Source organism: Lodderomyces beijingensis (assembly GCF_963989305.1).
Source record: "Lodderomyces beijingensis strain CBS 14171 genome assembly, chromosome: 7".
In the NCBI taxonomy this organism is placed as follows: Eukaryota; Fungi; Ascomycota; class Pichiomycetes; order Serinales; family Debaryomycetaceae; genus Lodderomyces; species Lodderomyces beijingensis.
Genome location: NC_089976.1, coordinates 972,249 through 989,085, shown reverse-complemented (window position 1 = coordinate 989,085; position 16,837 = coordinate 972,249). Strand labels below are relative to the sequence as shown.

General features: G+C 55.0%; 7 protein-coding genes across 7 annotated transcripts; 2 read left to right on the top strand and 5 right to left on the bottom strand. All coding sequences in view use genetic code 12, as the record gives it.

Moving 5' to 3' along the window:
- Positions 1-646: 646 nt before the first annotated feature.
- On the bottom strand, positions 647-2,245 carry LODBEIA_P56930 (uncharacterized protein; the record flags this gene model as incomplete). The annotated part of the gene is made up of 1 exon (XM_066976053.1): positions 647-2,245. The coding sequence occupies one exon, from the start codon at positions 2,243-2,245 to the stop codon at positions 647-649; it is 1,599 nt and encodes a 532-aa protein (XP_066832631.1).
- Positions 2,246-2,324: 79 nt separating this feature from the next.
- LODBEIA_P56920 (mitochondrial 54S ribosomal protein bL31m) lies at positions 2,325-2,756 on the top strand (the record flags this gene model as incomplete). Its single annotated transcript, XM_066976052.1, has 1 exon — positions 2,325-2,756. The coding sequence occupies one exon, from the start codon at positions 2,325-2,327 to the stop codon at positions 2,754-2,756; it is 432 nt and encodes a 143-aa protein (XP_066832630.1).
- Positions 2,757-2,761: 5 nt separating this feature from the next.
- LODBEIA_P56910 (uncharacterized protein) lies at positions 2,762-4,030 on the bottom strand (the record flags this gene model as incomplete). Its single annotated transcript, XM_066976051.1, has 1 exon — positions 2,762-4,030. The coding sequence occupies one exon, from the start codon at positions 4,028-4,030 to the stop codon at positions 2,762-2,764; it is 1,269 nt and encodes a 422-aa protein (XP_066832629.1).
- A 157-nt stretch (positions 4,031-4,187) lies between these two features.
- On the bottom strand, positions 4,188-6,263 carry LODBEIA_P56900 (uncharacterized protein; the record flags this gene model as incomplete). The annotated part of the gene is made up of 1 exon (XM_066976050.1): positions 4,188-6,263. One exon carries the CDS (start codon positions 6,261-6,263, stop codon positions 4,188-4,190), a length of 2,076 nt encoding a protein of 691 aa, XP_066832628.1.
- A 92-nt stretch (positions 6,264-6,355) lies between these two features.
- Positions 6,356-8,374, top strand: LODBEIA_P56890 (uncharacterized protein; the record flags this gene model as incomplete). The annotated part of the gene is made up of 1 exon (XM_066976048.1): positions 6,356-8,374. One exon carries the CDS (start codon positions 6,356-6,358, stop codon positions 8,372-8,374), a length of 2,019 nt encoding a protein of 672 aa, XP_066832627.1.
- A 1,854-nt stretch (positions 8,375-10,228) lies between these two features.
- On the bottom strand, positions 10,229-10,726 carry LODBEIA_P56880 (uncharacterized protein; the record flags this gene model as incomplete). The annotated part of the gene is made up of 2 exons (XM_066976047.1): positions 10,229-10,267; positions 10,316-10,726. 2 exons carry the CDS (start codon positions 10,724-10,726, stop codon positions 10,229-10,231), a joined length of 450 nt encoding a protein of 149 aa, XP_066832626.1.
- A 38-nt stretch (positions 10,727-10,764) lies between these two features.
- LODBEIA_P56870 (uncharacterized protein) lies at positions 10,765-11,358 on the bottom strand (the record flags this gene model as incomplete). The annotated part of the gene is made up of 2 exons (XM_066976046.1): positions 10,765-11,058; positions 11,107-11,358. The coding sequence occupies 2 exons, from the start codon at positions 11,356-11,358 to the stop codon at positions 10,765-10,767; spliced, it is 546 nt and encodes a 181-aa protein (XP_066832625.1).
- Between the last annotated feature and the right edge of the window lie 5,479 nt (positions 11,359-16,837).

The window sequence follows — 16,837 nt, the reverse complement described above, 5'->3', positions numbered from 1 at the left end:
AAAAAATAGTAAACAGAGAAAATACGTAAAGCTGTTATTTTTTGTTCGACGCGTCGCTAAGCAAACAGTCTCCACGAGCAATGTGCAGATGGTTTCAATGGGGAATTGAGCAATGGTGCCCACTGCGAGGCGCTTAGTTGGGGGTATGAGCCAGACCCGATGGGCTGCGTTCACTCACAGCTCTGACTAGCGAAACCAGTTGGTTGTTGGTTCCGTGATAATATTGCACTCGTAGGGGAGAATTTTGGCTGGTTTGAGATACGCGTTTGCGCACTAAAATGTATATACCCCTTTGATTTTTCTGCTCGTGTTGAAAGGGAACGGCAAGGTACTTTTAGAGGTAAATTCAAGGTCCAGAAAACACAGTGAGCGGTGTTAGGTCAACTCTTAGAAGCCCTGCCCATTAGCGTGCTCCAAAGGACGCTTATAGAGGCAAGATATAGGTCCAGCGAGCTCTTTATAAAGGAACCCCTTTCGAGAGTCCCTGGCTTTCCGGTAGAAACAAGGTTCCACGTCTAAAGCTTGAAGAGGGAGGCTTCAGTAATCTCTGTAAAGAGGTACACCATCTAACCAAAGAGCAGAGATATGGAATTGCTTTCGAGGTGGTCAGCTATAGATAACACTACACTATCAACGATCTCATTCACTAGTTTGCGCCCTGGCCTCTACCCTGGCTCTCACTCTTGATAGTTTCATCCACCGATAGCAACAACGTGGCGGCCTCGGTGGCAGAGGCAATGGCGTTGATCTTGACTAGTGCCGGCTCCCAGACAAAGCTCTTCATGTTGTCGCCCACATTCTCCAGCTGGAAGTCCACCCCGTACCAGGTCTCGCCCTTGGCGTGGGCGCTGCGCAACTTGTTCAACAACTCGATCGCGTCCAACCCGGCGTTTTCGCAGAGCTGTCTGGGGATCACCTCGAGTGCCTTGGCAAACGCGGCGATGATCAACTGCTGCTTCCCGGCGATGGTCTTTGCATACTCTCTGAGATACTTTGAGAGCTCCATCTCGATCGCGCCCCCGCCGGCGACAACCTCGTGGTGCGCCACCGCGCGCTTGACAATCATGATCGCGTCGTGGAGCGAGCGCTCCACCTCGGCAATCACCTGCTCGGCGCCGCCACGCAAGATCAAAGTGCACGTCCGGGCCCGGGGGCAGTCCGTGAACAAATTGTACCGCTCGCTGCCGATCTGGACCTCTTCGAAAAGGGCGCAGGTGCCGAGCTCCAGCGGGCGGATGTCCGAGCACGTGCTTTGCAACTGGCCGCCCACGGCCTGCAACACACGGTCCATGTCCGCGGCGCTGACCCTACCGGCGCAGAAAATGTTCCGGTCGGCAAAGTATTGCGTGGCCAAGTCCCCAATAGGGAGCTTCGACAAGACGATGTTGGCGCCCGAGGCGGCAATAGAGTCGAGCTTGCGCAAGATGATCTCCCACTCGGCGTCGACTATGGCCTGGTAGTCGCCAACGCGGTGCACCCTGACCTCGGCGTTGTCTCTTTCAGCCTTCAACTCCAACTCCACGTTCAACGCAAGTATCTTTGGGTCCTTGATCTGCTTTGGCTGCTGCTCAAACCCGGCATACGAAAACGTCTTTTTAAAGGCAACGCCGTTGACAAACATCGACTCTTCAAGGGCGCCCCCGGGCACCTTCTTGATCCCGATGCGGCTCTCGTCCAAGTCGTCCGGGTCGAGACTCCTTACTGCATCGACGGCCATCTTTGTGAAAAAGGCCGAGTTCTGGCTGATTAGTTTCGACGACATGGCAGTGGTGGCGCATTTCTCCAACATCTCTTGGTCCCCCTTGTTGGTGTCCACCGCCAACTCCTCAATCTTTTCAATGCACAACTCGCTCGCGAGACGGTAGCCCTTGGCAATCAAGTGGGGGCTAACTCCGTCCTCGATAAAGCTCTTGGCTTCCTTGAGGAGCTCCCCCGCGAGGATCGCCACGGAGGTGGTGCCGTCGCCCACCTCGGCATCCTGCGACCGCGAGATATCCACGAGCATCTGCGCCGCAGGGTGGACAATATCCAAAAGCTTCAAGATCGTGGCGCCGTCATTGGAAACAGTGGTTTTGCCGTTGGACGCGACGAGCAAAATGTCGGAACCGTACGGCCCAAGCGTGGGCTTCAATGTGTCTTGAATCGCCAAGCAGGCATTGATGTTGGCGATGATCTGGCCCTTGCCCTGGGACGAGTCGGTCCCCTCTTTCAACACGACAATCGTGGGTGTCTGGTTGAAAGCCATGGTGGTGGAAGAAGATGATGGAAGAAAAAAAGAAAATTTTGAGGGCGCGAGAAATATGAAAATCTTCACCACTTCAGCAATGAAACAGTTCATACAGGTCAGGTACAGGTCGGTGTCAATGGCCGGAGAGGTCCACTTGTCCTCCCGCAGAGTGATGCGCAAGATCCAGCAAGGCCGGGCCAGGCCCGCTATATTCTACCAGTTCGACTCCCTAGTAGAGCTCAGCGATGGCTCGGTCATTTCGAGGAGGTCGCCCGCACCCAAGGATGAAATCCGGATGATCAACGATCAAAGAAACAGCGTGCTTTGGAACCCGCACAGGGCCGACTTGGACACGTTGGACTTGACTGCCACGGGCAAGATTGGCAAGTTCAAAGCCCGGTTTGGCCAGTTTGGTGGGGAGCAACACGAGGGAGACGAGAAATTGTTCAGCTTGATGGCGGAGAATGCCGAGGAGATCACCACTGGGAAGTTGTATGATAAGAGAGCAGACTACAAGCGGTTGAAATAGGGCGTTTAGTGTTTTAATGTGGTTTTGAGGTACCCCTCATGGTCGTGGAAGTGTAAGAACTCTAGGGTGGACGCGAGGCACCACCCGGAGCGGCGGAGCTCCTCGATTGCCCACCGTAGCGACTCTCTGTCGCGTCTCTGTACAGCCTTGATGGCGATGGTCTTTATACAGTGGACTAGACTTGCAGGCGCGAGCCTCACGCGGAGCCCCACGCGGGGCGGTTTCTGGTAAAGTCTGTTTGATTGGTGGAGGTGCCACGACGAGTCCCTGAGGATGCCGATGAGGCACCGGATGGACTCTTTGAGGTTGGTCTCCGAGCGGACCATCTCAATGGCAAACTGCTCCAACACGGGGTCGCCCGCAAGGCGGTGGAGCTGGCTGAGGAGGTCTTTGTTCCCTGTATGTTTGAATAAAGTGAGGCACCCCCATTTCGAAACCTCAATGGGGGTCCTCTGCACTAGCTGCCGTGCTTGGTGGGTCTTGCCATCCCAGATCAACCACTTCACAGTCAAGTCCAACTCTCGTGGCGTCGTCTGCCCAATGCTCCCGATGATTGCCCGCGCTCGTGCTCTGTCGCCCCCGTCGATAAACGCCTGTAGCAAGTCGCAGCGAGCTGACCTTGACAAGGGCGTCTCGAGGGCGCTCACCAACAGCTCAAACCTTGCTGGGTCGCGCCTGGCATAGAACGAGAGCATGTAGGAAGTCAACTCGGGGGAGTTTCCAAGCTGCGGGAGTTCGTGGTGGACTTCCTCATCATTGTGGTGGCACCGGAACACCCGCACCAACAAGGCGGCAACCTTTGTTGAGTCCACGAGGTGCTTCGCCAACCTCCACGCCTTGATCGCGGCAATGCTGTTGCCATTGTCGGCGTTGACCTTGAGCACTGAGGCAACAGCGAGGGTCACTTTCTCGGGCCCGAGCAGCTTGATCTCCCCCCACAGGTGGAAAAACAAGTGGTTGGCGTAGGTGTTGCCCACACTGTGCGAGGCAAAGTACTCCAAGCACTGCACCGCCACCGCTGGTTTCACCTCCGGGTACTGCTGCAACACTTGCAACACGCAGTAGGCGTTCTTGGCAAAGTACCGGGGGCTCGAGGCGCATGCGACTTGGATGAGCCGCAACGCGTGGGCCGGCAGCGGGCTGTACCCGCTGCGTTTGCTTTGGAGAAGGAGTGCTGAGGCCCGGGGGATCTGGTTTCTGTCGATTAGCAGTTGCAACCGTGGCTCCACTCCCACACTGAGCGTCCTTTTGATAGTGCGTGTTACTGACCTCATCGTGGGTGATGCTGGAGAGGTTTTCAGTTTTGGAAATTAACAGGATCGATATAGTCGCACTACTCTATGCACTAAATGGTTTCTACAAGTCTTGAGCAAATGTCCATGCCACTGCTTTATAGTGAGCTTTTTACCTCCCCTTTTTTGTTCAACGCCATTACATAAACTTACAATCGCCCAAGCCAAACCCGTACATCACCTTTTCCACGTCTTTTCGTATATCCGCCCAGTCCTTGCGCCGCTGGACAAACTCGTAGATCTCCTCCTGATTGAAGATCCCGTTGAACTTGGACAAGTCGCTGACCAACCGGCCGATCGCCTTGGAGTCGTTGCCGCTGATCAAGTACACGTTGCCGATTTGTTTTAGTGCCAGGAAGAGCGGCGCCACCACGCGCTTGTTGCTGCGGATGCTCCCCATGACGACCTCGAAGTAGAGGTTCAAGTCGGCTATCAACGTTGGTGCGCCTATCATCGACACCGTGCGGCCCTTCAACACCTTAACCACGGTTTGGAAGAACCGCTCGGCTAGTTCCTGCTGAAAGACGTCCACCACCGAGCCCTCCGCGCTGTCCACGAGGAGGTTCATGTTTTGCGAGAGCACCTCGGTTGCCCTTTGCGCTGCCTCGGTAGGGCCCACACTGGGGGAGCCCAGTGCGGGATCGTATTCGCTATCGTGGAGCCGCTTTGTGTAGATGGTCTCGATTTGATGCACCAACACCTCGATCCCTATGTTTAGCCCCTCGGCAACGTTTGTGTCCACTAGGACTTCCAACTTGCGCACGCTGTGTGTCAGGGACACCTCTTTGCAGAACCGGTCCACCATTTGGATGATGGTGTCGGCTGTGTTTATCAAGTCAAAGAACAACACCAACGGCTGTCCCGGGGGCTCCACCGAGGAGTATGTGGGCGACTTTGGGTTGCACGATTGTAGAAACGCGAGCGCACGGTCAAACCCGGGCCGCAAGTGGTCGCTGCCGACGGTGTCCATGACAAAGGTGATTATCTCCTGCTGGGACTGGGCGGCGTCGCTGCGGAGGGTGTGGATGGAGTAGTCCTGGAAGTTGGACAACCGGGACAATGCCGTTTTGGCGTCGTCGAGGAGCCCCATTATGGCCTCCGGAGTGAACGGCTCCACGGGAGCCACGGGCGGTGTTGGGGTCTCCTCCGGCGCCAGGAAAACACTCTTGAGGCTGGAAAGGATGGTAGACTCTGGGGTTACACTCACCACCGGCGGTTTCTTTACCTTTTCCTTCACGCTGGAGACTTGCTCGCGGATGTACTCTGCGGCAAACGGAGCAAACACCATGTCCAAGAGCTCGCGCTGGTAGGACTCGTGCGGCTGTGCCAACTGCGGAATCATGGTGGTGGCGAGCCGGTGGTACAACTGGGGCACCACAGAGAGGTAGGTGCCGTGTTCCTTGGCCTCCACGATCGCCAACTGTACCGCCGTGGCCACTAGCGTCGACATGAGCTCCTCGCAGACCTTGTACATCATGGAGAGGTCAGCGGGGAACGCTGCGTGGACAATATGCGAGTGCCTCCGAAACTCCAGCGTGAGCGCAGCAACTAGCGTGTCCACGTCCTGCGCCTCTATGTTTCCCTGGGCCATCTTCTGGAGGAAAAAGTCCACCAACACCAGCTGGTTATCCAACGCGACGAGGATCTCGGCAAACCGTTTAGTTGTAGGGTACTCCTCGAGGTCAAAATGGATCTCGATCTCGCGCAAGACGGCGTTTTCAAAGATCTCGAGCAACTCGCAGAGCTTCCCGTGGGCATTGCGTCGGGACTCGGGCAGCAAGTCGGCCCTGTTGTAAGCCTGCAAGTTCTTCAACATCCGCATCTGCTCCTCGGGTGTGTGAAAGTCCTGGAAAATCCGCAACCGGTCGTAGCTGTTGCAGCCCACCAAGTCGTAGTAGTACACGCCCAACGCCCGGTGGATCTTGAGCACTTGGTACCGGGCGTTCTTGGCCAGCCGGTAGACGTAGTCGAGGCAGGTGAGGGGGTCCCCGAGGTAGTCCAAGTGGCCCCCTCGTATTGTCTCCTTGCTGAGCGCCACGGCGTTGTCCCAGACGCCCATCTTTTGGAGAAGGGAGACCCATAGCCGGGGCTCGAGGGTGGCCTCATACGCGGATCTTGAAACTAATCCGAACACGAGGAGGTCCCGCACGGGGAGGAAGCTGGCGATCCGGCGGGCGATGGCAGAGGGGATGACAGCGGGGGTGGTTCGAGGCATGGTGGAGGAGGTGAGGTGCGCGTATACAAATTTTTCCACCGTCCATCATCATAAACCCAGGCCCCTGGTCCCAGCCCCTGGTCCCATCACCGATGCGATGGTTGCACCCCAGTGTCTGGTTTGTTTGTTCTCGATGCTTGAGTCTGGCGAGGCTGCGCCAGGCGTCCCTTTCCGATGCCATCGCCTCCTACATCGCCGCCACTGTCTCGGCGCAGGACGTGATCTCGCCCATACAGCCATACATCAGGCACCTCCCGGGCCTCACCAAGCAACTACAACTATGTCTCGACCCGCAGAACAAGGCCGCCGCCATTTTGGCCTCCCCCGTGCACCTCCTCCACCCGCAGGTGTACCTCTACACCGAGCCGCTATGCACTGACGCCCACTCACGAGGCGTGCTCCTCCAGCGGTTGCTTTTCCACAGGTGCTACCCCCAGTGCTGGGACTTGTTCGTGCGCGGGAGCTTGAGCGACGTGGATGAGCTTCTATCGGCGGTGGCACGGATGTCCAACCGCTGCGCGGCGGTGGACTTTGCCTTGGCGATGCCCGACGGTTATGAAAACCGCTCGTTCGGCGTGCAGGTGTCAAAGGCGGTGGGGTATACGCTCGGGGTGGACCCGGGGAGGCTCAAACTGGCGTGGCGGGAGTTGCAGCGTGTGGCCACGGCGGAGGAGGTGTTGGCGAGAGCGCCACAAGACCCTCCGTTGCTCGGTCTTAAACGAGCCATGCAGGTGGCCAGGGACGATGAGACTGCCGCCGTGTTGGCCCACTTTGAGGATGTCTTGAGGGCGCCCGGCTGGGTCACCTCGGTTTGTCCCAGCTTTGACCACAGCACCACCTTGCGGGAGTCCCCGGCCCCCGAGCTGTTGCGAGGCGCCCTCGCCTCCGTGCTTCGCCCCCCGGTTGCCCTCGCCGACGTCGATGTGGTCTACTTGATGAACGTCGGGGTGGACCCCTTGGCGGTGCTACGCGTGTACCAAAAGTCCCCCGCGTTGGTGAACAAGCTCGTGGAGAGGGTGCTAGAGGGAAGCGACGAGGACGTGCGGGAGGCGTACATCTTGGCCGCACCTAGGCTAACCCCTGGGGTAGCCTCCAAGTGCCTTTCCAGGGTGGCCCCAGGCTCCTCGATTGTCCCGTTGCTCAGGGCAGTCCCAGATATTAATGTCGTTGAGGTGTTGGAGGCGTTGGAGCTAGACTCCAAACAGTACATGGAGCTTATTAGGCATTACCACCGCCACCCGCGGGTCTCCCGGTTCTTGATTACCAACTTCTGCAAGCTGGGGCGGGTGGAGGAGCGCCACCTAGTATCCCTCGCCTCCACCCCCAATGCCGCCCGAGGGTTTCTCCTCGAGCTCCACCGGTCGGCGTTGTGCCGGGCGCACCTACTATCCCCCACGCTCCTCCTCAACATCGTGAACGCGCTCCTACAGCTGCTATCACCGGGAGTATCACTAAAGCAGTCGCTCCGCGCAATGGCCACCACCCAGAGGTCCCTCTTGCACAACTCCTTTCGCTCGTTTGCCCAGGCGGTGTCGGTGCTAGAACCCAGAAGCCTAGCGCGCGCGCACAACCTCATCTTCCAAGTCCTCCACTCGCCTCAGTTTTTTCTTGCCGCCGACCCGCAGGCCGCCGCATATTTATACAAGGCCATTGCCTATGATGTGTTTCGGTTCGTGGCGAGGAAAGAGAACAGGTTGGCGGTGTTTGCCGAGATCCTCCCCCACGTTGAGCCTGCCTACTGGGCGCGGCACTGGCACCTCTACAGCGTCGTCGCCAGCGACGTGGCCGCCGCGGGGATGCTCTTGCAGCAGCACTGCGGCCGCAAAATGGAGCTCCGTGGCCAGTTCCCCGCCATCGTGCGGGCGATATTGCACCACCGCGAGTTGCCCATCGACAAGCGAATCGCACACTTGGACGCCTTCCTAGCAACGGCGGAGCACCTCGACTACCCGTTCACGCTCAAGGCCAAGTCGTGCCACGAGATTCTCGCCGAGTTGCAGCGGGGGGGCGGCCATACCCTGGTGCAGTGGGTGGCGCGCCTCGCCAAGCGGAACCGCCACATGCGGCGGGCGTTGCAGCAGGTGAGGGAAAGAACCCAGAGGCTGCTATAAGCGAAGCGCAAAAGCGCGGCCCACAGGCTCTACTTGTTTTCGTGAATAGAGGGGGCTGCAAAGTCCGGGAGAGTGGGCTGAGCGCTCCCCCTAAGGGGCCGCTAACTTTGGCTGGCTCCGCAAGCTGAAGTTACCTCATTGCACTCCTGCAGTTGTCGCTTCAAACTTTGAGCAGTGAATAGAGGGAGTCCGGGAGCTCACCATCGACACTGCGTTGGTTGAGGTCTCTAGCCTCCAAGACTTGGAGACTTGAATAGAGGGTTGGTTTTGAATCCTGATACTTGTTACCACACTAGTAGCTTAAACTTGCCCGGTTTCAACGGGGCTGGCTGTAGCTAATCTTGGCCAAGCTCACATTAAGTCTTTACTTTCAAAACTGTAGCGTGTAGAGGTATCTAAGTCTGGAGCGAGTAGTGACTTGACTGCTCCCCAAAATGATACAAACGTACTTAACCTCTAGAGCTCGTACCACTTTGTTCTGACATCGCCATTGTGTAGGGTGCACATGAACACTGAACTTGTCTTTACGACTGACCATGTGTACCATAGCTTCTTCTCAATGCCAGGGGGGCCCAGTTTAGAAACTGAGCTTGGTAAGGTTACTGCTTAGTCCGGTTTCAAAGGTTGCCGAAACGAGAGAGTTGCTGGAGGGTCGCCCAGTTAAGCAACTGAGGTTGGTGGACTCTGGTGGAATGTAAAGTTCCAGCTTAGCCCGGTTTCAAAGGTTGCCGAAACTAGAGAGGTGCTAGAGGGTCGCTCAGTTTAGAAACGGAGGTTGGTGGACTCTGGCGGACTGCTTAGCTTTGCTACTTTCAAAGGTTGCCGAACGTGAGAGTTGCTAGAAGGGGGCGCCAGTTTAGAAACTGAGTTTGGAGGACCCTGGAAGTCCGCTCAGCTTTGCTACTTTGCCCGGTTTCAAAGGTTGTGGAACTAGAGAGTTGCTAGAGGGGGGGGAGTTTAGAAACGGAGCTTGGTGGACTCTGGAGGTATGTAAAGTTGCCACTTCGCCCGGTTTCAAAGGTCGCGGAAACTAGAGAGTTGCTATAGGGGGCGCCAGTTCAGAAACTGAGTGTGGTGGACTCTGGAGGACTGCTTAGCTTCGCCCTGTTGCGGAGACTAGAGTGCTGGGCCAACATTGGGTCACCTTGCTGCTCAGTTGAACTTTGCGAAAGTGTGTAGAGGGCGGCTTTCAACCAGTGTGTGAGTCTCAGAGCTGACTCAAACTTAGACCGACTTCAGCAATGACCAAGGCCGGCTGAGAGTTGACAAGCCTGGCCCCAGCGTGGCCAGTTCTGGCTCAGAGCTTCAACCTTGGCAGTTACAACGGTTGGCAGGTCTACACTATTACATGGTGTATATTCAATCTCAGTGGAGCGGTCATTGTTCACTCAGCGTCCTCTTCAAAATTGGTCGATTGATTCATCGCCGACTCTTGGACCGACCTCTAGCTTTGTCCAACTCAGGAGATTGGGCAACCTGCTATTCTCAATGTTAGCACACACATTCTCCTTCCAACTTACAACTGAGAGCATGAGGTGATCATTGACTTAGTAGTGAACCTCATCACGGTTAAGCCAGACTTACAAACACTAGCACCTCCAGCGTGGCTTGTCTAGCTGCCGAGCTTGGTGCAGCTGGCTGCTTCCTCGCGGTTTACCCCTTCAATTGGAGGAGGGGCTCTCTCAGCTGAGTCCACTGTAAGAGGCACTGGCTTCTACTGGTAAGTTTCAGAGCTGAAACGCGCTTGTAACATAGGTGCTACTATACCTCAGACATCGTATTTCAAGACGGGGCCTATGTAGTCTATCCAGCGCCTCAGAGTATCTTCCTATGTAGCCGATGCGCTCCACCCTGTCACCAATTCTTCTTCTTGCGCATCCGCTGGTTCGTAAACTGCCGCAGTTAGTATCAGCTCTCCACCGTGTCTCGATCTTTACATACCCAGACTCTCACCTGCAAAGGAGTGATGCCGCACTTCTCCGCGAGGAGCTCCCTCTCCTTCTTGTTTGGAGCCGACTTTCTGTCAAACGCCAGCTCGAGCAAGTACTTTGCTCTGTCACTCAACCGTTGTCTCGTTTGCCTCGGTTTGCCCTGGGAGTCCGCATTGGTCACCGCAATGGACACTTTTCTCATCGCAAAGTGAGGTCTTGCGGCGCTTACCACCGCCGCCTCCTCACAGCTGTACCCCTTGAGTTTCTCCAAAGTCGCCGGGAGCTTGCCCACGCTCCAGGAGACACACGGGTTGATCATGTTCAACGCGGTGTCGTCGCCAGAGTCGCCGACCCCAAGGGCCTTGTCGAGCTCCCCGAGGCTCCGTAGCAATGCCAATCCGCTGTCCAATTCCAGGTTCATGGTGAGAAAAGAAAAAGAAAACTGTTTATTCCGGCGCGCTATCTAAATATATCCTCAGTCACGATCCCCCAGCGGCAATTAAGCGCACCCTTAACCTGAAACAGTGGCGCTGCACGTTTCTTTTGCACCTTTTTAGCAGGGTTGAGTCTGAACTTGAGCCTGGTGCCTCCCCCTGTGGCCGCGCGCTTACTCGGCTGGAACAACTCAGTGTAGCTCAAGTTTGCTGTAGGAGCAGGGGCGAACATCGACTGCTTGCGGTCGTGCCAGATCGACTCGAGGAGGGAGAGATACTCAAAGTACAGCTTGAACGGGCGGCCGGCCGCAGCCCAGAGCTAGAGGAGGTTAGTAGCGGAACAACTAGACATGGCCTCGGTACATACACTTGCTGCGCTTTTGGAAACCAGCGTGAAGTTGGACTTCTTCTCCCGCATCATGCACGAGAGGGCGCCCCTGGCAATGACAAAGCTGTTGCGCGAGCGGAAGGTGTTCTTGGGTGGGGCGCCGTCAACAAAGGTGGTGAACCCGGTGGACCTCACATTGGTGGAGCTGGCAGGGAAGGACTCGGCGGTGGTGAGGCTCTTGACGCCGCGGGGCTGCCTGGGGCTGGTCTTGGGGAAGCTGAAGGAGTACATGGTGAAGCGAGGGGGGGGAGAAAAAATAATTTCTGAGATATTTTCTGGGGTTATAAAGGGGGGCGCGCTACCCTTGTTATTAACTCTAGTTTCAAACGTGGTAGCTGAGCCCCAGCCAGCCGAGAAAGCTGCTTTAGGTTAATTGAAACGGGCAGAGCTCACAACGACAACAGGGAGCACTAGTAGTCTGGAGCCGTGGCAAACGCTGGTTTACAGAGTGAGACTCTAGCAGGCTGAAACAGTCTACCTCAGTTTGGGCAAGTTCAACCAGTAAGACAGGCTTAACTCTCAACTAGCTTAAGCTGGTGGCTTCGTTGACAGACCACCCAGTCTAGTCCAAGTTCAACCGGTGAGAAGACTAGCTCTCAATCTCACTGAGCCGACTACTGTAGTTCCAGGTTGGACAGTGTAGCCAAGTTCAACCAGTGAGAAGACTGAGCTCTCAGTTCCAGACTGAGCCGACTACTGTAGTTCCAGGTTGGACAGTGTAGCCAAGTTCAACCAGTGAGAAGACTGAGCTCTCAGTTCCAGACTGAGCCGACTACTGTAGTTCCAGGTTGAGCAAGTTCAGAGAGACTTAGCTCTCAGTTCCGAACTGGTGACTTGGTGACCAGACCACCCAAGCTTGAGCAAGTTCAACCAGTAAGAAGACTTAGCTCTCAGTTTACAGTCTGAGACTTCTCTGGTCAAGCCCACCCAAGGTTGAGCAAGTTCAACCAGTGTAAGAAGAGTTGACTCTCAACCAAACTGAGCCGAGTAGCCAAGATTGACCAATGTAAGTACAGACTTAGCTCTCAGTTCCAACTAGAGCCGAGTAGCCCCAGTTTGAGCAAGTCCAACCAGTAAGAAGACTTAACTCTCAGTTCCAGATTGAGCCGAGTAGCCCCAGTTTGAGCAAGCTCAGCCAGTAAGAAGAGTTGACTCTCAGTTCCAGATTGACCGACTAGCCCAGTTTGAGCAAGTCCAGCCAGTAAGAAGACTAAGCTCTCAACAAGACTGAGACTACTCGAGGTCAAGTCTCCCCCAATTTGAGCAGTGTAAGACTTAACCCTCAGCTCCAGCCTGGTGGCTTGGTTACCAAGTGTTGTGTCTTCGATGTCAACACCCTCACCTCCCCCACGCTGAACCAAGAAGCTGGAGCCAGTGTCTGAGAGCTAGTAGGAGAGTGGCCCGTCCACGCTGAACCAAGAAGCTGGAGCCAGTGTCTGAGAGCTAGTAGGAGAGTGGCCCGTCCACGCTGAACCAAGAAGCTGGAGCCGGTGTCTGAGAGCTAGTAGGAGAGTGGCCAGTCCAAGCTGAACCCAGGGTCCAAGGAAGATGCTGAAGGTGGTAGGACTGTGTCAAGGAAGATGCTCGAGGGAGTGGAACAGTGTCAAGGCAGTAGATGGAGCTTGTAGAACAGTCAAGAGTCATGATTCCAAACCAAGGTTAGAGCTGGAGCTGGAGAGTAGTGTCAAGAGTGTCAACTCCAAACCAAGGTTAGTGGAGCAGTCAAGTGTCAACTCCAAACCAAGGCAGTAGCTGGAGAGCAGTGTCAACTCCAAACTGAGGTTAGAGCAGTAGCTGGGGAGCTGTGTCAAGAGTGTAGGTGGAGGTGGTAGAGTGGTCAAGAGTGTGAAGGGGGAGGTAGTAGTCAAGAGTCAACCACTCAAACTAAGGCTGGTGGAGCAGTGTCAAGAGTCAACTCCAAACTAAGGCTGGAGCTGGGGGGCAGTGTCAAGAGTGAAGCGGGAGGTAGTGTCAAGAGGGAAGCTGGGGGGGCAGTTCCAAGAGTGAAGCTGGAGGTAGTAGTCAAGAGTCAGCTCCAAGCCAAAGCCAAGAGTCCAAGCTGAACCGAGAGCGTGTAGTCAAGAGTGGAGTCCAACCTGGAGGTGGTGGCAGGAGTCCAAGCTTGTGGCCAGGGTCCAAGCTGGAGCCTAAGGTAGAGGACAGGGTCCAACCTTGAAGTGGTGGTTAGAGTTCAGAGTTCAGAATCCAAGCTGAACCAAGGTGGAGGTGGTGACCAAGGTCCAATCTGGAGTGGTGCCCAGAGTCCAACCTTACCAAGAGTCAGAGTCCAAGCTAGAGTCCAAGCTAGTGGAAGAGTCCAACCTGGCGCTGAGTCCAAGCTCAAACCAAGAGTCCAAGCTCGTGTCCAGAGTCCAAGTTGAACCAAGAGCCCAGAGTCCAAGCTGTAGCCAAGAGCCCAAGTCTAAGAGTCGAAGCCCAAGCTGTAGCCAAGAGCCCAACCTGAAGTCAAGCTGCAGTCAAGAGTGGTGGAGCCAAGAGTCCAAGCTGGAACCAAGAGTCCAAGTCCAAGTTGAACCAAGCTGGAGACAGGAGTTTAGGGTCCAAACTGTAGCTAAGAGCCCAAGTCTAAGAGCCGAAGTCCAAGCTGTAGCTGAGAGTCCAACCTGAAGTCAAGAGTCTAGGAGTCAGAGCTGGAGTCTCAGGGTAGAGTCCAAGCTAAAGCCTGTGTCCAGAGTTGAAGCTGGAGAGTCCAAGCTGAGTCCAAGGTAAATCCTGGAGCTTCTAGTGGAGTGTTGGGGAGTCAAGTTGGAGCTTGCAGCCAGAGTTCAAGCTAGTGCCCAGAGTCAAAGCTGGAGACAGTGGAGTGGTGACCTGAGTCTAAACTGAAGCTGGTGCCAAGGGTCCAAGCTGAACCAAGGGAGAAGCAGTGAGCCTGGAGGAGAGTGAGCAGAGTTCAAACCGGAGACAGTAGTAGAGTGGGCAAGTCCAAGCTGCAGCAGTGAGCGGGGAGCAGTGAAGTAGTGGTTAGAGTCCAAGTCCAAGCTGTAGCGAAGACAGAGCTTCTAGGAGAGTGACCAAGGTGGAGCTTGAAGTTGGAGTCCAAGCTGGAGGTGGAGTCCAAGCTGGAAGTGGAGTCCAAGCTGAAGCCTAGGGTCCAGGTCCAAGCTGTGGCCTAGGGTCCGAGTCCAAGCTGTAGCCTAGGGTCCAAGCTTGAGCCAAGTCCAAGCTTCAGGTAAAGCAGTTCCAGTGAGCTAGTAGGAGTGGACAGAGGTCAAGGTAAGGTGAGTTCACCAAGCTGAAGCCAAGATACTGAAGTGGTTATGGTCCAACCTGGAGCAGTGAGGAAGTGAGCTTGTGGCAGAGTCCAGAGCACAAGCCTAGGCAGTGGAGTGGTGAGCAGTGAGCAGTGGGCAGAGTCCAAGCTTGAGTGGTGGCTAGACTCCAAGTTGAGCCAAGGTAGAGGACAGAGGTCAAGCTGGAGGAGAAGTCCAGAGCCCAAGCTGGAGCGGAGTAGTTTCAGTGAACAGACCAAGCTGAAACCAAGAGACTGGAGGTGGGTCCAAGAGTCCAACCCCAACCGCAGGGAGGGGTCATGGGATCAAGGAAGATAGTAGAGAAAGTAGGACTGTGTCAAGAGTGTGAAGCTGGAGGTAGTGGAGTAGTCAAGAGTCAACTCCAAGCTGAGGCTGGAGCTGGAGCCCGGGTCCAAGCTGGAGCAGTCAAGTAGTTCCCAGAGTCCAAGCTGGAGCCCGGGTCCAAGCTAGTGGGCAGAGTCAAGCTAGTTCCAAGGTCTACGCTGAGGCCAAGGTCGAAGCTGGAGGTGGTGCCAAGAGCCCAAGCTGGAGCAGTGGAGAAGTTTAAAGTGAGAACCGAGAGCCTGTAGTAGTAGTGGTTAGAGACCAAGCTGGAGCTTGTAGCCAGAGTCCAAGCTAATTCCAAGGTCGAAGCCGAAACCAGTGGAGTGGTGTCCAAGTCCAAGCTGGAGCAGTGGAGTGGTGTCCAAGTCCAAGCTGGAGCAGTGGAGTGGTAGTCAAGGGTGGAACCAAGATTCTTAGAGCCCAAGTCCAAGCTGGAGCTAAGGGCTAAGGACCAAGCCGAGCCCAAGTCTACAGCACAAGGTAAGGGAGGGTGAGGTCACCAAGCTGAAGCTAGGTAGAGAGTCCAAGCTGGTGGTGAGAGTCGAAGTCCAAGCTGGAGGTGAGAGTCGAAGTCCAAGCTGGAGGTGAGAGTCGAAGTCCAAGCTAGCACCTAGGTCGAAGCTGAAACCAGTGGAGTGGTGTCCAAGTCCAAGCTGGAGTCCAAGCTAGAGACTGGAGCAGTGAAGCAGTGTCTGGAGTCCAAGCTTGAGCTTATAGTAGAGTCTCCAGAGTCCAAGCTGGAGCAATGCCCAGAGTCGAAGCAGGAACCTAAGGTCCAAGTTGAACCAAGGTAGACCAAGGCCGAAGCTGGAGCAGTGGTTAGAGTCCAAGCTGAGGCAGTGGAGTGGTGGTTAGAGTCGAAGCTAAGGTCCAAGCTGGAGCTTGTGTCCAAGGTGGAGTCCAAGGTGGAGCCCAACTTGAAGTGGAGTGGTGAGCAGTGAGCTGACTCCAAGTTGAGCCAAGGGAGAGTCTGGAGTAGTGAAGTACAGTGTCGAGCCCAAGCCTGGAGCAGTGGTTAGAGTCCAAGCTGGAGGCCAAGCTGGAGTCCAAGGTCGAAGCTTGAAGTGGTTACCAGGGTCCAAGGTCGAAGCTTGAAGTGGTTACCAGAGTCCAAGTTGGAGACAGTGAAGTAGTTTTCAAAGTCGAAGTTGAGGTTGAGGTCAGGGTCCAAGTTGAGGTTGGTAGAGTAGTTTTCAGAGTCGAAGTTGACCCCAACTTCACTATGTTAACTATGGCCAACTTCACCTCTTCCTAACTCCACCAGTATCCACCTGGACCCACTTTTGAGGCTACAGGGTGACTCGTGGAGGCCTGCTCTATACACTAGGAATGTGGTTGAACCCTCAACTTCAATTTTTCACCTACTATCGACCCTCCCTCCGGTCGGGTCATGACCCCCAACTTCACTATGTTAACTATGTGAAGTCTTAACTATGGTCCAACTTGGACCCACCCTAACTTCTTCAATTTCGAACTTGACCTACTTTTGAGACTATGGGGTTACTGGTGGAGGCCTGCTCTATACACTAGGAATGTGTTTGAACGCTCAACGTCGAAACTGCGCGAACTCATTCAGTTCTCAAGTTCATCTAATTCTGAGACCACAGGGTTACTCCTGAGAGTCTCAACTATACACTAGTAAGGTAATTGAACCCTCAACGTCGAAACTGCACGAACTCATTCAGTACTTCACTTGAGTCAATTCTGAGACTATGGTTCGACTCGCGGGGGCCTCCTCTATACATTAGAAATGTATTTGAACCGTTTTGGGCAAGTTTCAAAAGCTCACTAACTACTCCTAACTATGGACTCTTAACTATGGGAACTTCACCCTTCTCCAACTCACTCAATTTTCACCCCCACTTAATTTTGAGAATATAGGGTTACTCACGAGAGTCCACTCTACCACTCAGGAAGTTGTTTGAATGATTTTCAGCGAGTTTGAAAAGTTCAAGAGAGCCGCAGTGTTAACTATGGGGCAACTTTGAACCTCTATAACTTCCTCAATTCTCACCCCCACTAACTTTTGAGAATACAGGAAGACTCGTGGGAGCCCAGGCAACACATTAGAGTGGTGGTTGAAGTGTTTTGAGCGAGTTTGAAGTCACTAA